At 37.2% G+C, this 15,739-nt stretch overlaps 1 protein-coding gene across 1 annotated transcript; it reads left to right on the top strand.

Annotated features, from left to right (window-relative positions):
- The first annotated feature begins 676 nt into the window (after window positions 1–676).
- On the top strand, window positions 677–15,557 carry LOC104157115 (radial spoke head 10 homolog B-like). The gene is given in 21 exon segments (XM_009703212.1): window positions 677–930; window positions 1,651–1,726; window positions 1,969–2,037; window positions 2,245–2,418; window positions 3,486–3,571; window positions 4,200–4,320; window positions 5,154–5,330; window positions 6,040–6,181; window positions 6,679–6,800; window positions 7,267–7,456; window positions 8,189–8,300; window positions 8,385–8,464; window positions 8,568–8,716; window positions 9,531–9,638; window positions 10,735–10,911; window positions 13,022–13,073; window positions 13,599–13,717; window position 13,954; window positions 14,816–14,999; window positions 15,369–15,472; window positions 15,475–15,557. Coding segments are annotated over 21 exon segments (2,580 nt in total).
- Window positions 15,558–15,739: the final 182 nt, after the last annotated feature.

Here is a 15,739-nt window from a genome sequence, read left to right as displayed (position 1 = left end):
TGAGGCTGTCCCTGTCAGCCCTCGCCACTGCAGCACGGGGGTTTGATTCTGCTTCTATTACAAAGCAGTGATGATCAGTCTGTGAAATGAGTGGGAACTGTGATTACAGCTGTTCAGGCAGTCTTGTAACTTTTAAGTAGCTCTTAACAGGCAAAATAACTTTAGAAGCTGTAGTGGTTATTCTATGTTGTGATTCGATCTGCAACTCATAGCTTTGAAAACAAGTTAATAGTACCAGTGCATCTGTAACTTTCAAGAAACTCACCAAACTCATGTCTTTGAGAAATGGTTTTCAACTTTGCCATGTGATTAAATCTAGGCACCTAAAAATCTCCTCGTAAAGATGGAGACCTTTGTGTAGCAAAAGTAAGTTTACTGACAACGCTTCTGGCATCGTGATGGATGACTTTGAGGTAATTCACAGGCATTGCTTCCTGTTAGCCCTGTGGTCTGCCTACCGCAAGCTGAAACCACTGCCTTGAGGAATTGTTATTACAGAAATAACTTAAAATACATGTATGTATAATAATTAAGGAAGACTGGTATTTTTTCATGTAGTTAGCTGTTTGTTGGTTTGTGTTTTTCCTTTTTTAATCAAATACAGAGGGGAAAAAAATCTTGACATGAGACAGTAGATGTTCAGAAGGAAAATACATGTTGAGACAATTCAGTAGTTATGGCAAAGGATAAGAAGAAAGATGATAAGAAGACAGAAAAATCTATACATCCTCCTATTCCTGCACAAGACGCTACAGCTGAGAGTAGTTCAACAAAGCTGACAGACTTGCAGACCTTAGTGAATAGAGTGGAAGAAACACAGGCAAATCCAGTGATATTGGATAAAGAACCAAAGGAGTTAGAGGAACCTCCAGTCCAAGATGTTCCTCAATACTATGAGGAGCCTAATCTTACTGAAGTTATTGTAAAAAGGTATGCTTGTTACAAATGCATCGGTTAAGTCAAGAATTCTCATTTAAGTATCTCTGGTGTACCCAGTGTCATACAGACACAGATTTGACTCTTGATTTGAGGCAGTGAATCGGGTTATTCAAACCTAGTAGATGTGACACCTTACACATGATACATGTGGAATTCTGCTGCCTTCTTGCATACTAGAGTGTTGCTGGTGTTCTCTGCCTGCGAGAAGCCTCATTCTTTTAGCTTGTTCATCTACGGTAAAGTTTTGTCTTAAGTATACAGCGAAGAAAATGTAGCTATGTCATCTAACGTTGAGTTGTTGTTGCCTTTTAATGTTTAGGATTGCTCATATCCCTTACGAATATCCTAAATTGAGGAAGCAGGTGAATGGCAGTGTTAACCTAATCCTCTGGTAGTTCAAGGGAACTATATGTAACATTTCACATACTGACCAGGTTGCCTGGTTGTAAGCTAGTAAATGCTGCCAATGTGGGGTTTTTTTCTTAATTGAAAAAAATATGGGTCTGGGGCAACACAACAATTATGTGAAATATTACAAGGAAGGTGCAAAAATGAGGGAATTTTATTGTAGCTCACTTTTCTACACAAGATACAACAACTGGCCTGTGTGTAGACCATGGTCAATCAAAGGTCATTTATTATACGTCTGCTATGATTTAGATCTACGAACAACGGCTTGAAATCTTCATCTTTAGTTTGTTTTCCTTGTAGCTATGAAGGTGAAAAAGTCCATGGATTGTATGAGGGTGAAGGATTTGCATATTTTGAGGGGGGAAATACATATAAGGTGAGTGTATAAAATAAAAAAAAAGTAGTAGTGGATCAAGTTCTTTCTCTAGAACATTGAAAGCACTGAAAAGCAATGAAAGCATTGAAAGCTCTGTTGGTTTCTGGCATTAAAACTCCGCATGTGAAACCCGTAGTTGGAGCAGAATTAATACGTCTTTCTTTTGAAATCTTACAGTCACTGTAGGCTTCCTTTGTGGTAAGAATAAATTTGAAAATGATGCCATTCTCTTCATTTTGAAGGGCATGTTTTCTGAAGGGCTTATGCATGGACAAGGGACTTACACATGGGCTGATGGAGTGAAGTACGAGGTAAAGTGCCATTTAACTTAAAACTGAACACAATTACAGCCAATTAGATGTGCAAATTCAAGGAAAGTAGGTAAGTTGCAGTAACAGGTACAGTACGGGTGGCACTGTTGAACTATGGCAGTGGTTTCAATCACAAGCCTGACTTCTCCCAGATAGGTGGGGAGCAGTGAGTCTTAGTTTTTTAAATGTTGCAACTTAATCTTTCAGGGAACATTTGTTAAGAATGTGCAGATGTTTAATGGCCGTTATACATGGAATGATGGCAGCATTTATGAAGGATCGATCAAGAATGGAGTTAGGCATGGATTTGGATTTTTCAGGAGTGGTACTCATCCCGTTTCTTACATTGGCTATTGGTATAAAGGCAAAAAACATGGAAAGGTAAGAAAGAACACCAAATGAGAGCATGGTCTTGGGTGACTGCATTCTAGAACAGCAAACATTCTTGTGCAAAGGTTTTGCAAAAATGTTTTGTGCTGTTGCATGGTCTTATGCTATGTAGAGACTTGTTTTTCCTAAGGACCTTCTCTGAAGTCGTGAACGGTAATTAAAACAACTAGAGTGGGATCTTGTTTGTAGTAGAAGGGATGAATGGTATCCTAAAAGAGTAATTGGTCTGTTACGTAGATTATCCTTTATGCTGCTCCAAGTAGATGATGACAAAGTCAAAACTGTCGGCTGCATTGGTAGCCGCATAACAATGACAGAACAATTAGCTTCTCAGTAATGACAGAGTGGTCCAACCTGCCAAATGTGTTAAGCAGATCAAGTATGATAGTTACAATTAAGACTACCTTGTCTAGTGTAGTGACATCTAGTTCCAGCTTTTTAAAGGCAAGTAGTGCTTTTATTTGTCTTTATTTTATACATCCACAGTGAGACTCTCTTTGGGCCTGACACTTTGAAGGCCGATGCTCAGCATGTGAGGAAAATCCATTCTAATCACATGGGCTTTTTTTCTGTGTCACTAATGAGACACTAAAATCGCACAGGCTACTGTGGATGGTCACCAGTGCAATGGTCTGTCCAGTTTGTTCTGAGAGGAAGCCATCACATAGAGAAAGGCAAAACAATTAATGCTGTACACCTGCTGTTGGAAGTTGAATTCTAAATGAGTCATAAAACTGATCTACCTCAGAGTAACTACTGTGATTAAGTTGCCAAAGTTAGCTCTGAAAGTATTTCCAAGTGGTTTGAAAAGCATGGTAGACTTTGATGTAATGTAATACAATTTTTTTTTAACACTTGGTCTTTTTTAAGGTCTTAACTAATATTCTTCAAAAGAGGTGTTTTTTTAATTTAATTTTATCACTTCAGTTGCTTTCAGTACAGTGTCTCAAAGTGACTGTAAGTAAGAGCGTGATTACATGTGTCATTATTTGTATGTGATGTTTTGTTAATGTAGATGTATATTTAGATATTTAAATTGACTATACTGTTTGTTTCAGGGTGTCATTTATTATGATCAGGAACATACCTCTTGGTATTCAGGCGACTGGGTAAATAATATCAAAGAAGGATGGGGAATAAGATGGTAAACGTGATAACACTTGTTCTTATCTTCATAAGTTTTATTTTACATGTATTATACAGTTTCTCCTGTTGTTTAAAATGGATACAAATGCTACCATTTCATGGTAGTATGTACTTTCTGTAGTGCAATAAATAATTGTACAAAGTGCTTTCTAATAATAAAATAGACCTTCTCTAGAACTTACACTTTTGTTGGTATATTTCTACTGATCGTTCCTACAAAAGAATGTCTAAAGACAAAATCCAAAATCAGCTTTGGTAAACCACAAATTTAAAAATAATTAAACTCAATTGATTTGAAGAGAGGGAGCTGCTTTCATCAATAAATGAATTATTTGTGGAATTATATATAAAAGAGTATTTTGATTAGCTGTGGCGAAGACTCTTTGGAAAAGAAGAACAGGTTAATAATTTTAGTGATTTGCAGGTTAAAAATAGGAGGTAAACAGTGGGTGCAATCAAACCTCTGTATCCATGTCACAGTGAGCCAACTTTCAAATTAATGCTTATATTTAGCATTAATAGATGCTAAATTTATTAGTAATGAGGTTTTGCATAAGCCTTGCTTTCATCAGATCCTCTTAGTATTTAGTATGAATGAGTCATTAATTTTTATTGTTTTCTTGCAGCTATAAGTCTGGAAATATCTATGAAGGTCAGTGGGAAAAAAATGTACGTCATGGAAAAGGAAGAATGAGATGGTTGACGGCTAATCAAGAGTATATGGGACAGTGGGTGCATGGCATACAGGTATTAATTTCTTCCCCAGCAACGTCTTTAGTTCAGAACCTGTCCATTACTGTAGTAAAACTAGATAGGGAGTTTAGTGCAATATCGAAGGAGCTTAGTATGATTTTTGCCAGTTGAGATAACGGAAGTGTGCTGTTTATTCTAAGTTGATTATCGTGTTAGCCATATTCAAATTGTTAAAAGGCTTTTGCATTAGTCTTACAAAATAATAATTTAATTCTCTAATGGAAGATATAAAGTTTTAAAAGTTAAATATTTGTGACTATACTTAGCTTGAGATGTGACTTCAGCAGCGAGTATGTGTGGCAATTTACTTCTGTGTCATCTGTAAAATATTAGACCACGCTGTTCCCTCTTGTAAAAGTCTTATGACGGAAGGAGCAGGTTTCTGGCATTTTTTTTTCCTTCCATTTATTATTCTGTTGGAAAAAGAATGTGACCTACTTCCTCTGTCTTTTCACTTTGCATAAAATTGTCGAAGAGTCCAGCTTCTGGAACATCATGGCTCTCTGGCATGGTATTCCTCACCTGGCCATTCAGCATTACAGGCAGGAAGGGTGTCTTTTAGGAGTCCTGGTGGTAGAGCTTGCTCAAGATTGTGTTGATTTGGTGTATCCTCTGAGCGCGTCTCTCCTGCACCTCTGTAGAATATAGTTCTGTGGATGTTTTGAAGTCCTGCTGCTATCAACTAGGTGCTTTTATTTGAGAGGTTTGCCAACAGTGACTCTTAAAGATGCCTAGGTGGTGGTTCTTTTTAAAAGTCTGGACCTGTAGCAGTGGTAGCTCTTCTGGAGATTTTTTTTTATTTATTTATACACACAAATTTTTTTCAGCATGGATATGGCCACCACATATGGTTTTTGAGGAGAATGCCTGTGTCCCGGTACCCTTTAAGGAGTGAATACATAGGTGATTTTGTAAATGGGGAACAGCATGGACACGGGAAGTTCATATATGGCAGTGGAGCAGTGTACGATGGTGAATGGGTTTGTAACAAGAAGCATGGCAAGGTGAGTATTGGCAAGTAGTAAGAGAAAACTACAGACAACACCAGAGGAGACTATTCTGCTCTGTATAGTGGATCTCTAGATTTCTGTACAGAAAACTACATTCCATTTACATTGTGGATGGAATCCCAACATAAAGGGCAGAGTCCACTGAAAGCAGTAGGTGTCCTTCCAAGGACCTTGCTGGGCCACAGTTAGATGCTGGACTCTGGAGTTAGATGTGTGTTGTGTGTATAAAGAAACACGCTTTACTGTGGAGATTTTCAGTGCAATAGGTGCATCTTGATTTTTGCAGTGGTTGGTCAGTATTTCACTCTTAAGCTGTGAGCTAATGGATTTCAAGCTGTCCTTGCACAGAGATGTTCTCACATTAAAAGACTGTTTTAAAAAAACTGTGAGCAAAGTGCCACATGTGCAAACTAAGGATTGCAAACAGGTCTTTCTATATGGAGAGGGAAATGTTTTTTCCTCAAAATACTTTTCAAAATCAAACATACATAGGCAGTTCTTCATCCCGGCAGTGTACTTTAATTAACAGATGGCAAAGTACTTATAAAAGAGGGTAGGAAAAATTGTTTTGCTTTATTTTATCTCATATATTGGGTTTTAGCCAAGAATCTTAAAAGGAAATTTGATTGAGAGTATTAGTGTTATTTTTTCTGATCTTTGATTTATATTTATATTGAAATTAATCAAATTAATCTGTCTGTAGGGCAAGTTTGTCTTCAAGAATGGTCATGTTTATGAAGGAGAGTTCATAGATGATAGTATAGTAGAATGTCCTGCTTTTCGAGTGGATGCAATGAATGCAAAGGAGATGAATGCCATTTGCACAGGAAGTCATTTTGGCACTGGTAAGCAGCTTAAGAAAACTAATTCTACTCAGTTCACGTTTTGTTTTTCCTTTTTACTATAGTGTGAAGCTGTTCATACTTAGTAAAGAGCCAGATATATTTCTTCAAAGCACTTTGATATAGGTGGGAGTTATCTTAATAATTAATGACTTTTACTCCCATGCTTCTTGTTTCCTGTGCATGACACTTTGAGTTGAGTGACACATCCCCACTACATCTTGTAATGCTTTTGGAATACTGTTGTCTGAAAGTTTCATAACTTATGTAATATCTGCATTTCCTTTTGGCTAGGGTTTGGATTTGACGAAATTACTCTTCAGTTGTTATGCTGTTGATTATGAAATCTCTGGTCCTTCCTATAAAAGGAGTCTATTATTCTCAGTTTGAAGTCAGTAAGATAAGAAGAAATAATAGATGTTTTATTTTCCATACGTGCATGTGTATTTTTTTTTTAACTTCATTTTAGTTTCTTCTAATTTATTTTATTTGCACGGTAGAAAATATCACAGTCATTAATGGCTCAGGAAGTACTTCTATTCTGGGATCAGATATTGAGTTGGATGTATCTTCACTGCTTGATTTGTTGCCAAGGGAAGAGAGACATGAAGAACTGAAACAAGTAAGAGTCTACTGTTTGATACTTTCAGTTTTCCCCCACAGGGTGTTTCATATTATTTTGTTTCTGGTTTATTTGTATTAAACTAACTCTTTCCATTAAAGAATTATTTGAAAATCTGAAGGCCATGAAAACAGAAAAGCAAAAAGAATGAATAGACAATATTGCCTCTTCCTGAGCTTCCACTAGAAGACAATAAAAAATATGTTAACGTATCTGGAAGGGCATTCAACATCTACCTTTAGATACTATGAGGTTTGTCTGCTGACAGAGACTAATTTATTTTTATCAGTCCCCAAAATATGCTGCTTATAACTACTTTAGAGTAAGAGTCTCATGAACACTTAACCAAGGATATGCTCTTCGAAGTGACAAGATCAAAAGCATTATATGCCCAGTTACAGGATCAATACAAGCTGATCCCTACTTGCTGTGAGACGATGCTGAAAACATATCCTGCTTTATTTAGGTAGAATTTGCCGTGTTGAGACACATTACAGAACTGAGAAGAGTTTACACCTTCTACAGCGGCTTAGGCTGTGATCATTCTCTTGACAACACCTTCTTCGTGACTAAGCTCCAATTTTGGAGATTTCTGAAGGACTGCCAGTTTCATCACTCCAACATAACTCTTGCTGAAATGGACCGGATATTGAGCGGTTTGTGCCTCTGTTGATTGGGGTCTAGAATCTAGGAATTTTAACAGTAAGCCGTGGAGAGTTGGAGTGGCAAGTTCTACTGGTAGCTCAGCTCTGGCAGTTAAGTGGCCCTGAGTTAGTACCTCTGTGCCTCTGATTTCTCAGTGGATGCATTACCACTTCTCCAGGCACTTCAGGTGCTTAGATGAGAAAATGCAAAATTAAAATATCACTCAAAAATTGTTTTAAAGAGCAATCTGTTCAAAAATGGTATTCACCCTTGGTCTTGCTATTACTATTACATGTAGTTTTAAGAAGTCTGAGAAAGAGAAGTAGAAGAAACAAATCCTTTTATTTTTCCAGCGCTCTTAACTTTGGTTTGCATGTAGTACGTTGTTTTATTTTTTTCTTCCATAGAGCCAGTTAATCAGTTCCATTTAGACCTGCAGTGGGATGCATTCCAGTGTCCCTAGTATGTGAAGGGTGTAACTCCAACTTCCCTTCCCCTTTCACTTCTATATGCTGAGTGGATGCATTTCTAGAAAGAGAGAATTTTACAGGATTCAGCTATAGGTGGACAGTTCTTCCTTGATCTGCTTGTTTGGAAGTGATGCTGTGTCTAGTTTGATTCTCCCAGGAGTGTTGTTACACTGTGATAGGTAGAGATGGAGAGGATAAGAAAGGCTGACAATATGCTTATAAGCATTTTAATGTACATGATGGCAATAGAGATTTATTTCTTCAATTTTTTAGGTGATAAAACACCACTTGAGGAGATACATAGTCCACATGAGACTTTACTGTTCAGAACATTTTTATCTTACCTTATTCATCTAGCATTTCGTATCTATCATGAAGAGCACAAGTAAGTTTCTTCTTTTCGTGAAATTTCTTTCAGCGTAATCAGTTTGAGTCTTCCCAGATAAGAGTATTTTTGTTTCAGCTGTAGAGGGAAGGGTCCTTATCTGCCTAAGTGTTTCTTAGAAATGATGTCCAGGAATGTGATTCCCGCTGCCTGTCGTATCCAAGGTAAGTAATGGTGGTACTTCTGTGCTGTGCCGAATTCATCAGTCAGTACCACATACATCACAGTTTTATTGTAACAGTTATCTTTTCCAATTAATTTTTAAAGGTATCTTATTTTCTGAAGAACAATGTACAGTTTTTGCCATGAGCTACATGGACAAATGCTGGGAAATATACAGAGCTTTTTGTAGACCAAGTACCAGACCTCCATTTGAACCCACAATGAAAAAGAGGCACTTCCTTTGGATGTTGAATGTAATAATCTAAATTTTTTTTTATTTGATGTGATTAGATGCGCTTTATTTGTTCACTTTATATGAATATTTTAAAATACTCCCTGTGGCTTCTGCACAGTTGAAAAGGTAGCAGCAATGTTATTTATACAAACTGTCCAATAAACATTAAATGGACAGTTGTTCTACAGAAATTATTTATGTACTTTTGCAGGATTGAATTCTGATTTCATACTTGATCATTGCAAATAATCAAATCTTAGACAAATATGTTTTAAGGGAATATAAATATTTTTGCTGCCCCCCCCCCAGTATATATATGAAAATGTCTTACTGGTAGAACTCAAAGACTGACAGCTTTTAAAATAACACAATAAACCATTTTATTTATTAACATATTTATTTAATATCCTGCAAGATGAACATGAGATTCTTTACTAGAATTCAGTAATTCAGGGACAGATCAAGATTACACTGAAGCTAGGGAACTATTCCCATTGATATGCTTGGATTTTGGGTCACTGCCACTGTTTAAATCCAAGCCTTTTTAAAATGAAAAAAAAAAAAAAAAAAAAAATCAGATGGCAAAATTGTAATTTTTTAATATTTTTATTTGTGAGCTTTCACAAGTTCTATGTTAACACTGGTTTTGCGGTCTAGGAAAAATTCCCATTGACTTCAGTAGGGCCAGAGTTTCACTCTGTCAGTAATTACGTATGTTGGAAGTATTGTTTGAAACCACTAGAAATTTTGATACAGGCTTTAAAGAGAGTTAGATTAGGCCCATATGGGAATGCCTTAAGTGCTGTTAACATGTAACATTTACTCTTACTCAGGATTTTAAACTTCTCAGCAAACAATTAACTACTTCAAGACTTGTGGAAATACTTGACAAAGGTGGTCCCTCTCTATGTGATAGCAGTATTATCAACCTGGAGCCAGAGGTGTGTATGGAGAAAAAAAAATCATAGTTCATTGCTACAGGAACAATTAACATTACTTTTAAAAAATGCTGCAAATACTGTCCTGTCTGCTAGAACAGGAGGAAGATGGAATAATGTATTCCAAAAAAAAAAAAAGAAAAGAGTACAAACTTGAGCCTCTATTTTTGTCTTCCTTTGTTCTGCCTATATCTTCCAGTTTAGCTCATGTACTTCTATGTTTTTCTTATTATCTTACCCTTCTCAGTACAGTCACAGCTTACCTGACCATATGGATAACTCCTTAAAAGGAGTGCCGTAACCCAGAGGGTGAAATACCATTTCTAGGAGACTGCTGCTAGTAGTAGTTCTGCCTGTGGGGCAATTGCCTGACAATATGTGTATACAGTGAATACACAGGGATGAATCTCAGCACTTCCAGCTGCCGAGGCATGCACTGGAAATGTTAAGATGGGTTAGTAATTAAGATGTGAACCCACTGATGCTGAAACTCTGGTGATCCAAGAAACCTGCTTAGTGACGTGTGAAGTGCTGCCACCTCAGTAAGGTCGAGTAGTGACTGTAGAAGATGCTTGTGCTACCTGACAGCTGGCCTGCTATAGAAAGCCTTCTCCGTTAAAGAATTAGGTCTTACTCAGTGATGGTGTACTGTAAATGACATAATTGAATTTATTGTTTTAAACAGTATCTGATAAACTGAACACACAGTGTAAGTCTTGCTAAGGGATTCATTATACACCCATTCTTGGGGTTTCTGGAAGCACTGTATGCAATTAAATGCTTTAGGTAATAGCAATAGTTGTGTGTTATTTGTTAGAGAAATTTCTCATAGCTTCAGATACAGCAAAAATCTATGCAGTATTTTATTTCAATATGACTTGTATAAGGCATAAAGCAGTATATCACCTCCTACATTTTTTGAGCTTTGGCTGTTTTCAGTTTTTCTTCAGAAAAAGGGATGTTTGGCTAGATAAATGAGGCCAGTGAGGCTTCACAACCAATCACTTTTGAGTTCTTTGCTTGCTCAAGTACATATGCCTGTTAATGAAAGGATTTTGCAAAAATGAATGAATTTATCACTGTGTTTGTTTTACTCTAGTTGGTTTTTCTTGAATTTGTTGAAGCTCTTCTTGAGTGCGCGTTGGTGTATGTTACCAGTGATATGATTAAGGAGCAAGTAGCTTGTGATAATCAGAAAAGAAGTAGCTTTAGAATCGAGAGTCTCTTCGAGGGAACCACAAATGTGTCTCTGCACCCAGAATATTCTCTGTCCCAGGTAAAGTTGATGTAGACCTGTTAATTATTATTATATGTCCACTTAGAGAGTGAAGTCGGGCCCTGCAAATGTTCTCTTTCCTGAACCTAGAAACCAATGTCCTCTTTTTGGATAAAACATCATTTGATTGGGTCCTTCTGCTTTTTCTCTTTGTTGCTATCTTAGATTGTAACATCAGTATACACAGTTTTAACGCATTTGCACATTTTCCTAGATAACTATAAATACACATAAAGTACTTACAAGTCTTCTGGTGTTCAAAGGGCAATTGACGGATTGGTTGACTTGTGGAAGATACGCCTCTCCTGCTTTAAGTTGAATGTCTAAAATTGCACTGTAAAAATGGCATTGCAGTTGTTGTATGTAGCAAGACTTGCTGTTTCCCAGCTGTTAAGCTATGCTCTTTTTCTTTTTGCTAAACTTTTGAATAAGGATTTTGTAGGTTGTAAGGTGCTGCCTGTGACACTGGTGCAATTTAGATACATAGGGTAGCTGAAGGCATGAATTAGAATTGTTATTGTTCAGAATGATGTACAAGATGAAAGTGTTTTTATTAATTCAAAGAGCATTCAGAAACACCTGATTTCCCAGTCTCTGTAAGCCAGTAGTGCCACTGAACACCACCACTTCCCATTTTCTGGCCAATTGTTCCTGTCCTATGGAACCCATTCCCTTGCATCACTGCAAGCAGTTGCACAGCGAAATGGTCCAGTTAAAACAGTCAGATTTTCCAAGACCAAAAGAAATCTTAATTTAGAATGTACTGAACGTAAAATTCTTCTGTGTTTGCTTTTTGTTAGTGCACGTACAGCAGAAATATAATTGGTACAGACATAAACGATGACATTTCCAAGGCAGCTGAGCTTTACGCTTGTTCATGGTTGTCTTCAAGCAAAACTGTCATGTTGCAAGACGAAATAGAGAAACATGAGGCATATAAAAAGCCCACACTGAAAGATGGAGCAGAGGGTTTGCAATTCATGGGTGACAGAGTAGCCAAGGTAGTTTTAAGTTGTGAAAGGGACTAGAATTTAATCTAATATTAAATACAATCTATTCCCATGCCTGGGTGCATGTATGAGCCTAGAAGTGGTGCATTCCCATTGCTAATTAAAAGCATTTGCTCCCACACATACACTCAGCTATTGTTATTTAGGATATTGGGTAGTATCTTCTACATTAACTAAAACAGTGGTGAGCAAAGCTACAGTTTTATCTTTATTCACAAGGTGGGGAATGAAAGGTTAAGAAGTGGGCAGAGAGGCTTAGAAGCACTGGGGAAGGTAACTGTAATATAATTCCTAGAACACTTCTCAGAATTCTTCCAGCAAACTTTTCACCTTCACTGCCTTTACAATTTTATACCCAGCGTATGACTACAACGAGATTCTTGATATTCCAAGAACAAATATGTTCTGTTTGATCTCTGTGATTTCAGGGTAAGATAGTAAGGATTACTGTTTTGTACTGGAATTGTGGAAATCAGACAGAGAATTTGGAAACTTCCTGCCTTTTAGAAAATATACCAACACTTAGAAAACAGAATTGTGTTTGACCTGAGTTTTCGTGAGACTTTTACTGTCACTCATCTGAAAAGAGTGGCATCATCAGGCTGCAGAAGATGCTTGGGATGACGGAAAGATTTCAAAGCATCCTTCTCAAATACACTCTAGAATGTTGTTCTGTCCTTTTCGCTCAGTATAATTCCTGGAGTGTATTCCTATAGTCAGGAGTAGAAATTCATTATTGTTTCCTCAGGAGCAGATGAATAATAGTATGTGGAGCAAGATCTAAGAACAGAGGGACGTGTCTAAGAACAGGAGCTTTCATTCTCTGTACTTCTGTCTTTCTCTAGCTCTGAAATAGGATAATCCTACTTCCCTGGCTGGTATCAAAGGTAAAGTGTTATGACCAAGTTGCTAATACTTGAAAGCGTGAAACACTCATGCAATTTAAATGTTTTGAAATAGGCATAATTGCAGAATGTGTTTGGTTGCCAGAATGCTTTGGAGATAGCAATTTGCATGACTGAAATGGACATGTGATTTTTGCTTTTTAATTTGAACACAAGTCCAGGGATTTGGTAACCAAATTTAAAACTTCTTGCCAGCCACTGAGACCTTGTGAAGACGGAGGGCATCCTCCTCAAGAATTTCTACTGGGTGAGTACTATAGTTACCATAAGCATCTATAAACAGTGGTGCTAGTGGAGATTTGCTCTTTCTACAACCTTAAAGATGATGGAAACAGTAGCTGATCATTGAAACAGCTGGATGTATTGCAATTACAGAGGGTAGCAGCATTCAGTTTGGCGATTATGGCAAGGTTTATGTTTGGCTTTCCACACCTGCGATACACAGGTAGCTCGGCAAGTTTGAATCTCTGAACTTTATGTGCTTTTTAATTAGAAGCTTTCACATTTTCCTTAAAAATAGCGTAAAAGCTTTTTAAAACTAAATTCTTCCTGGTCTGTCCCACTCATTTGGGCATGGAAACAGGAGATTGAACTCTGCACTGTGCCTCCATTATAAACAAACTTTTAATCAGTACAGAAATATTTCAATCACAGGTCTAGCTGTAAGGTCAGATTAACAATTTATATTCATTTGTGCTGAAGAGCAAACCCAGTATTTAATGCATAGAATTACAGACTCGGTGATTTTAATTTTCTTTCTTTGCAATATCAGATACTGTCCTCTCATTTCACACAACTCATGGAGATATCAAAGATGATGTATCATTGTTCAGCTGGGATGAAGAAAAAGAACAAGGTTTCTGTCCAGCAAAGGAATTGGCAGGAAAAGCAGTCCTACTGTTCTAAGACTTAACACAAAAAAATCCCTCTTGAATTGCAGAATTTTAATTGTACATGCAGATTTCAGCTTGTCACAAGAGGGCAGTAAATGAACATCAATTCTGGAGGAAGATTTTTTAAAGAAAAATTTTTAAAGAGATTTTTTTAAAGAAAATGAAACAAATGAGACGTTGAAGCATTGGCTTAAATAGTTTCCCCAGTTTTAAAATGCCACATTTTATTTGTAGGGTATCTACAAGCTGTAACATGTATTTACTCTATGAGAAGCTCAATCTGCAAGCCTGCCCATTTTTTTTAATGTCTTGGACAAACTGATATTACTGCTATATCTTGCTTCTTTTACTTAATGTAAGAATTATTATTAATGGTGTGCCACCATTAGCTGGGGTAGGATGTCTTATGTTATGACAGGCCAGCATTCATACAGAAGAGAAATCAGTAAGAACATTTTCGTATGTTGAAGCTGGTAAACTTTTTATACCATCTGCCTTCTGGCTGATTAGCAGATCTCATCTAGGTTGTTTTTTGTGCTTGTTAAATGTTTTCTACAGATAAAAGAACCCAAATCCAAGAACAGAGGTAGGCAAGGATCTTTGTGTAGTCATCAGCCCTTTCACTGAAATCTGATGGCTGAAAAGTTACAGATCTGAAAAAAACATCCTTTACAAACCAGCAGATGGGCCCTAGCCTATTTTTTGATGGCCATGACAACTGGATGCTTGCATGCAATTCTGGTCTTTCAGGTAGTCATGTCTGTTCCTCCATTCCCCCACGCATAGGAGTCATGGATACTGAACTGTCATCAGATTACTGCAGAAGACATTTATCATAGGATTAAAGGGGAAAGTTCATATTCTTTTGATGCCATTCCCAGTGACAAGTCACTCTGAAGACCCACAAAAGGGCCATCCCCTTTCAAATGCATCATTTAAAGGTTTCTCACAGCTGTCATCATCCGTACCATGCAGAACCCAGACTTTCCCATTGTGGAGTATCAAATCTGAAATATTGTAGTCCAAAACACATTTGAAATAGAAGTGCTCTGCTAAATAAACATATTTAATTCACATGTTGCAGGTGAACTAAAAGAAGCCAAAACTGAACAAGATGAGGAATTTAGTCTGTGGATGTGTCAGATTGAAATCTTTTTTACAACCAAGTTCTTTCCTGCCTACCAGCATGAAAAAGCACTGAGGAAAAAAATAAAAGAAAATCAAATACGGGATGCTGAATTAGCTGAGCTGAGAAAGCGCAAGGATGAGGAGCTGGATAGGTGAGTGTTGTATTCTTATCATGAAGTACTGTTACCTCTTATACTAACAAAAGTATTGAAAATGAGAAGAGTGCTTCAATAAAGTAGTATACCATACTGTAACTGGGAAAACAAACTCATCCAGGTATAATAAGCAACATACAGAATGTAACTCTTGTGACTTCTATTACTGTCAGAAGTAACAAATACAGGCTGCTTTCAGGTTACAGACTATGTCAGACATGAAGTGATAACTAGAGAGATTTTCTGCTTCTCTACAATGTGACAGTTTATGCTGCTAATACTGTGAATATAGCTGTAGTTGCTTAGCCAGTATAAATCTGTCTCAGCCTTCTTGCAGTACATTAAATTTCAAGTTTGTTCACTCAGACTTATTGCTGGAAGAGAAGCAGAAGAGGCAAGAAGGCAAGAAGCAGCTGCAGCAGAAAAGACATCTGATTCCAATACTGCAGATTGTGAGGAGTTAGAGGAACCTGTCCTCTGAAGGAAGAGGCACCCACGGTAGCACCCCCACCTGTTACCAAGGTGCCTGCTGGCAAAAAGAAAAAGCAGAAATAAATCTGATGAGAACTACTGAAGCTTAAAGTAAGTACTCTTTGAATAAGGGGAAAGAAAAAAAAAAAAACAACAAACCACCACTGCAAAAAACAACAGAAGAACCACACTTGCAGTAAGGTCTAAAATACAAGTATGATAAAACTGTATGCACAAGACTTGCTGGTTTCAGAGGGAAACTCTCT

This window comes from Cariama cristata, unplaced genomic scaffold, assembly GCF_000690535.1.
Source record: "Cariama cristata isolate BGI_N322 unplaced genomic scaffold, ASM69053v1 scaffold28860, whole genome shotgun sequence".
Lineage (NCBI taxonomy): Eukaryota > Metazoa > Chordata > Aves > Cariamiformes > Cariamidae > Cariama > Cariama cristata.
This window is presented reverse-complemented; position numbering and strand designations above follow the sequence as displayed.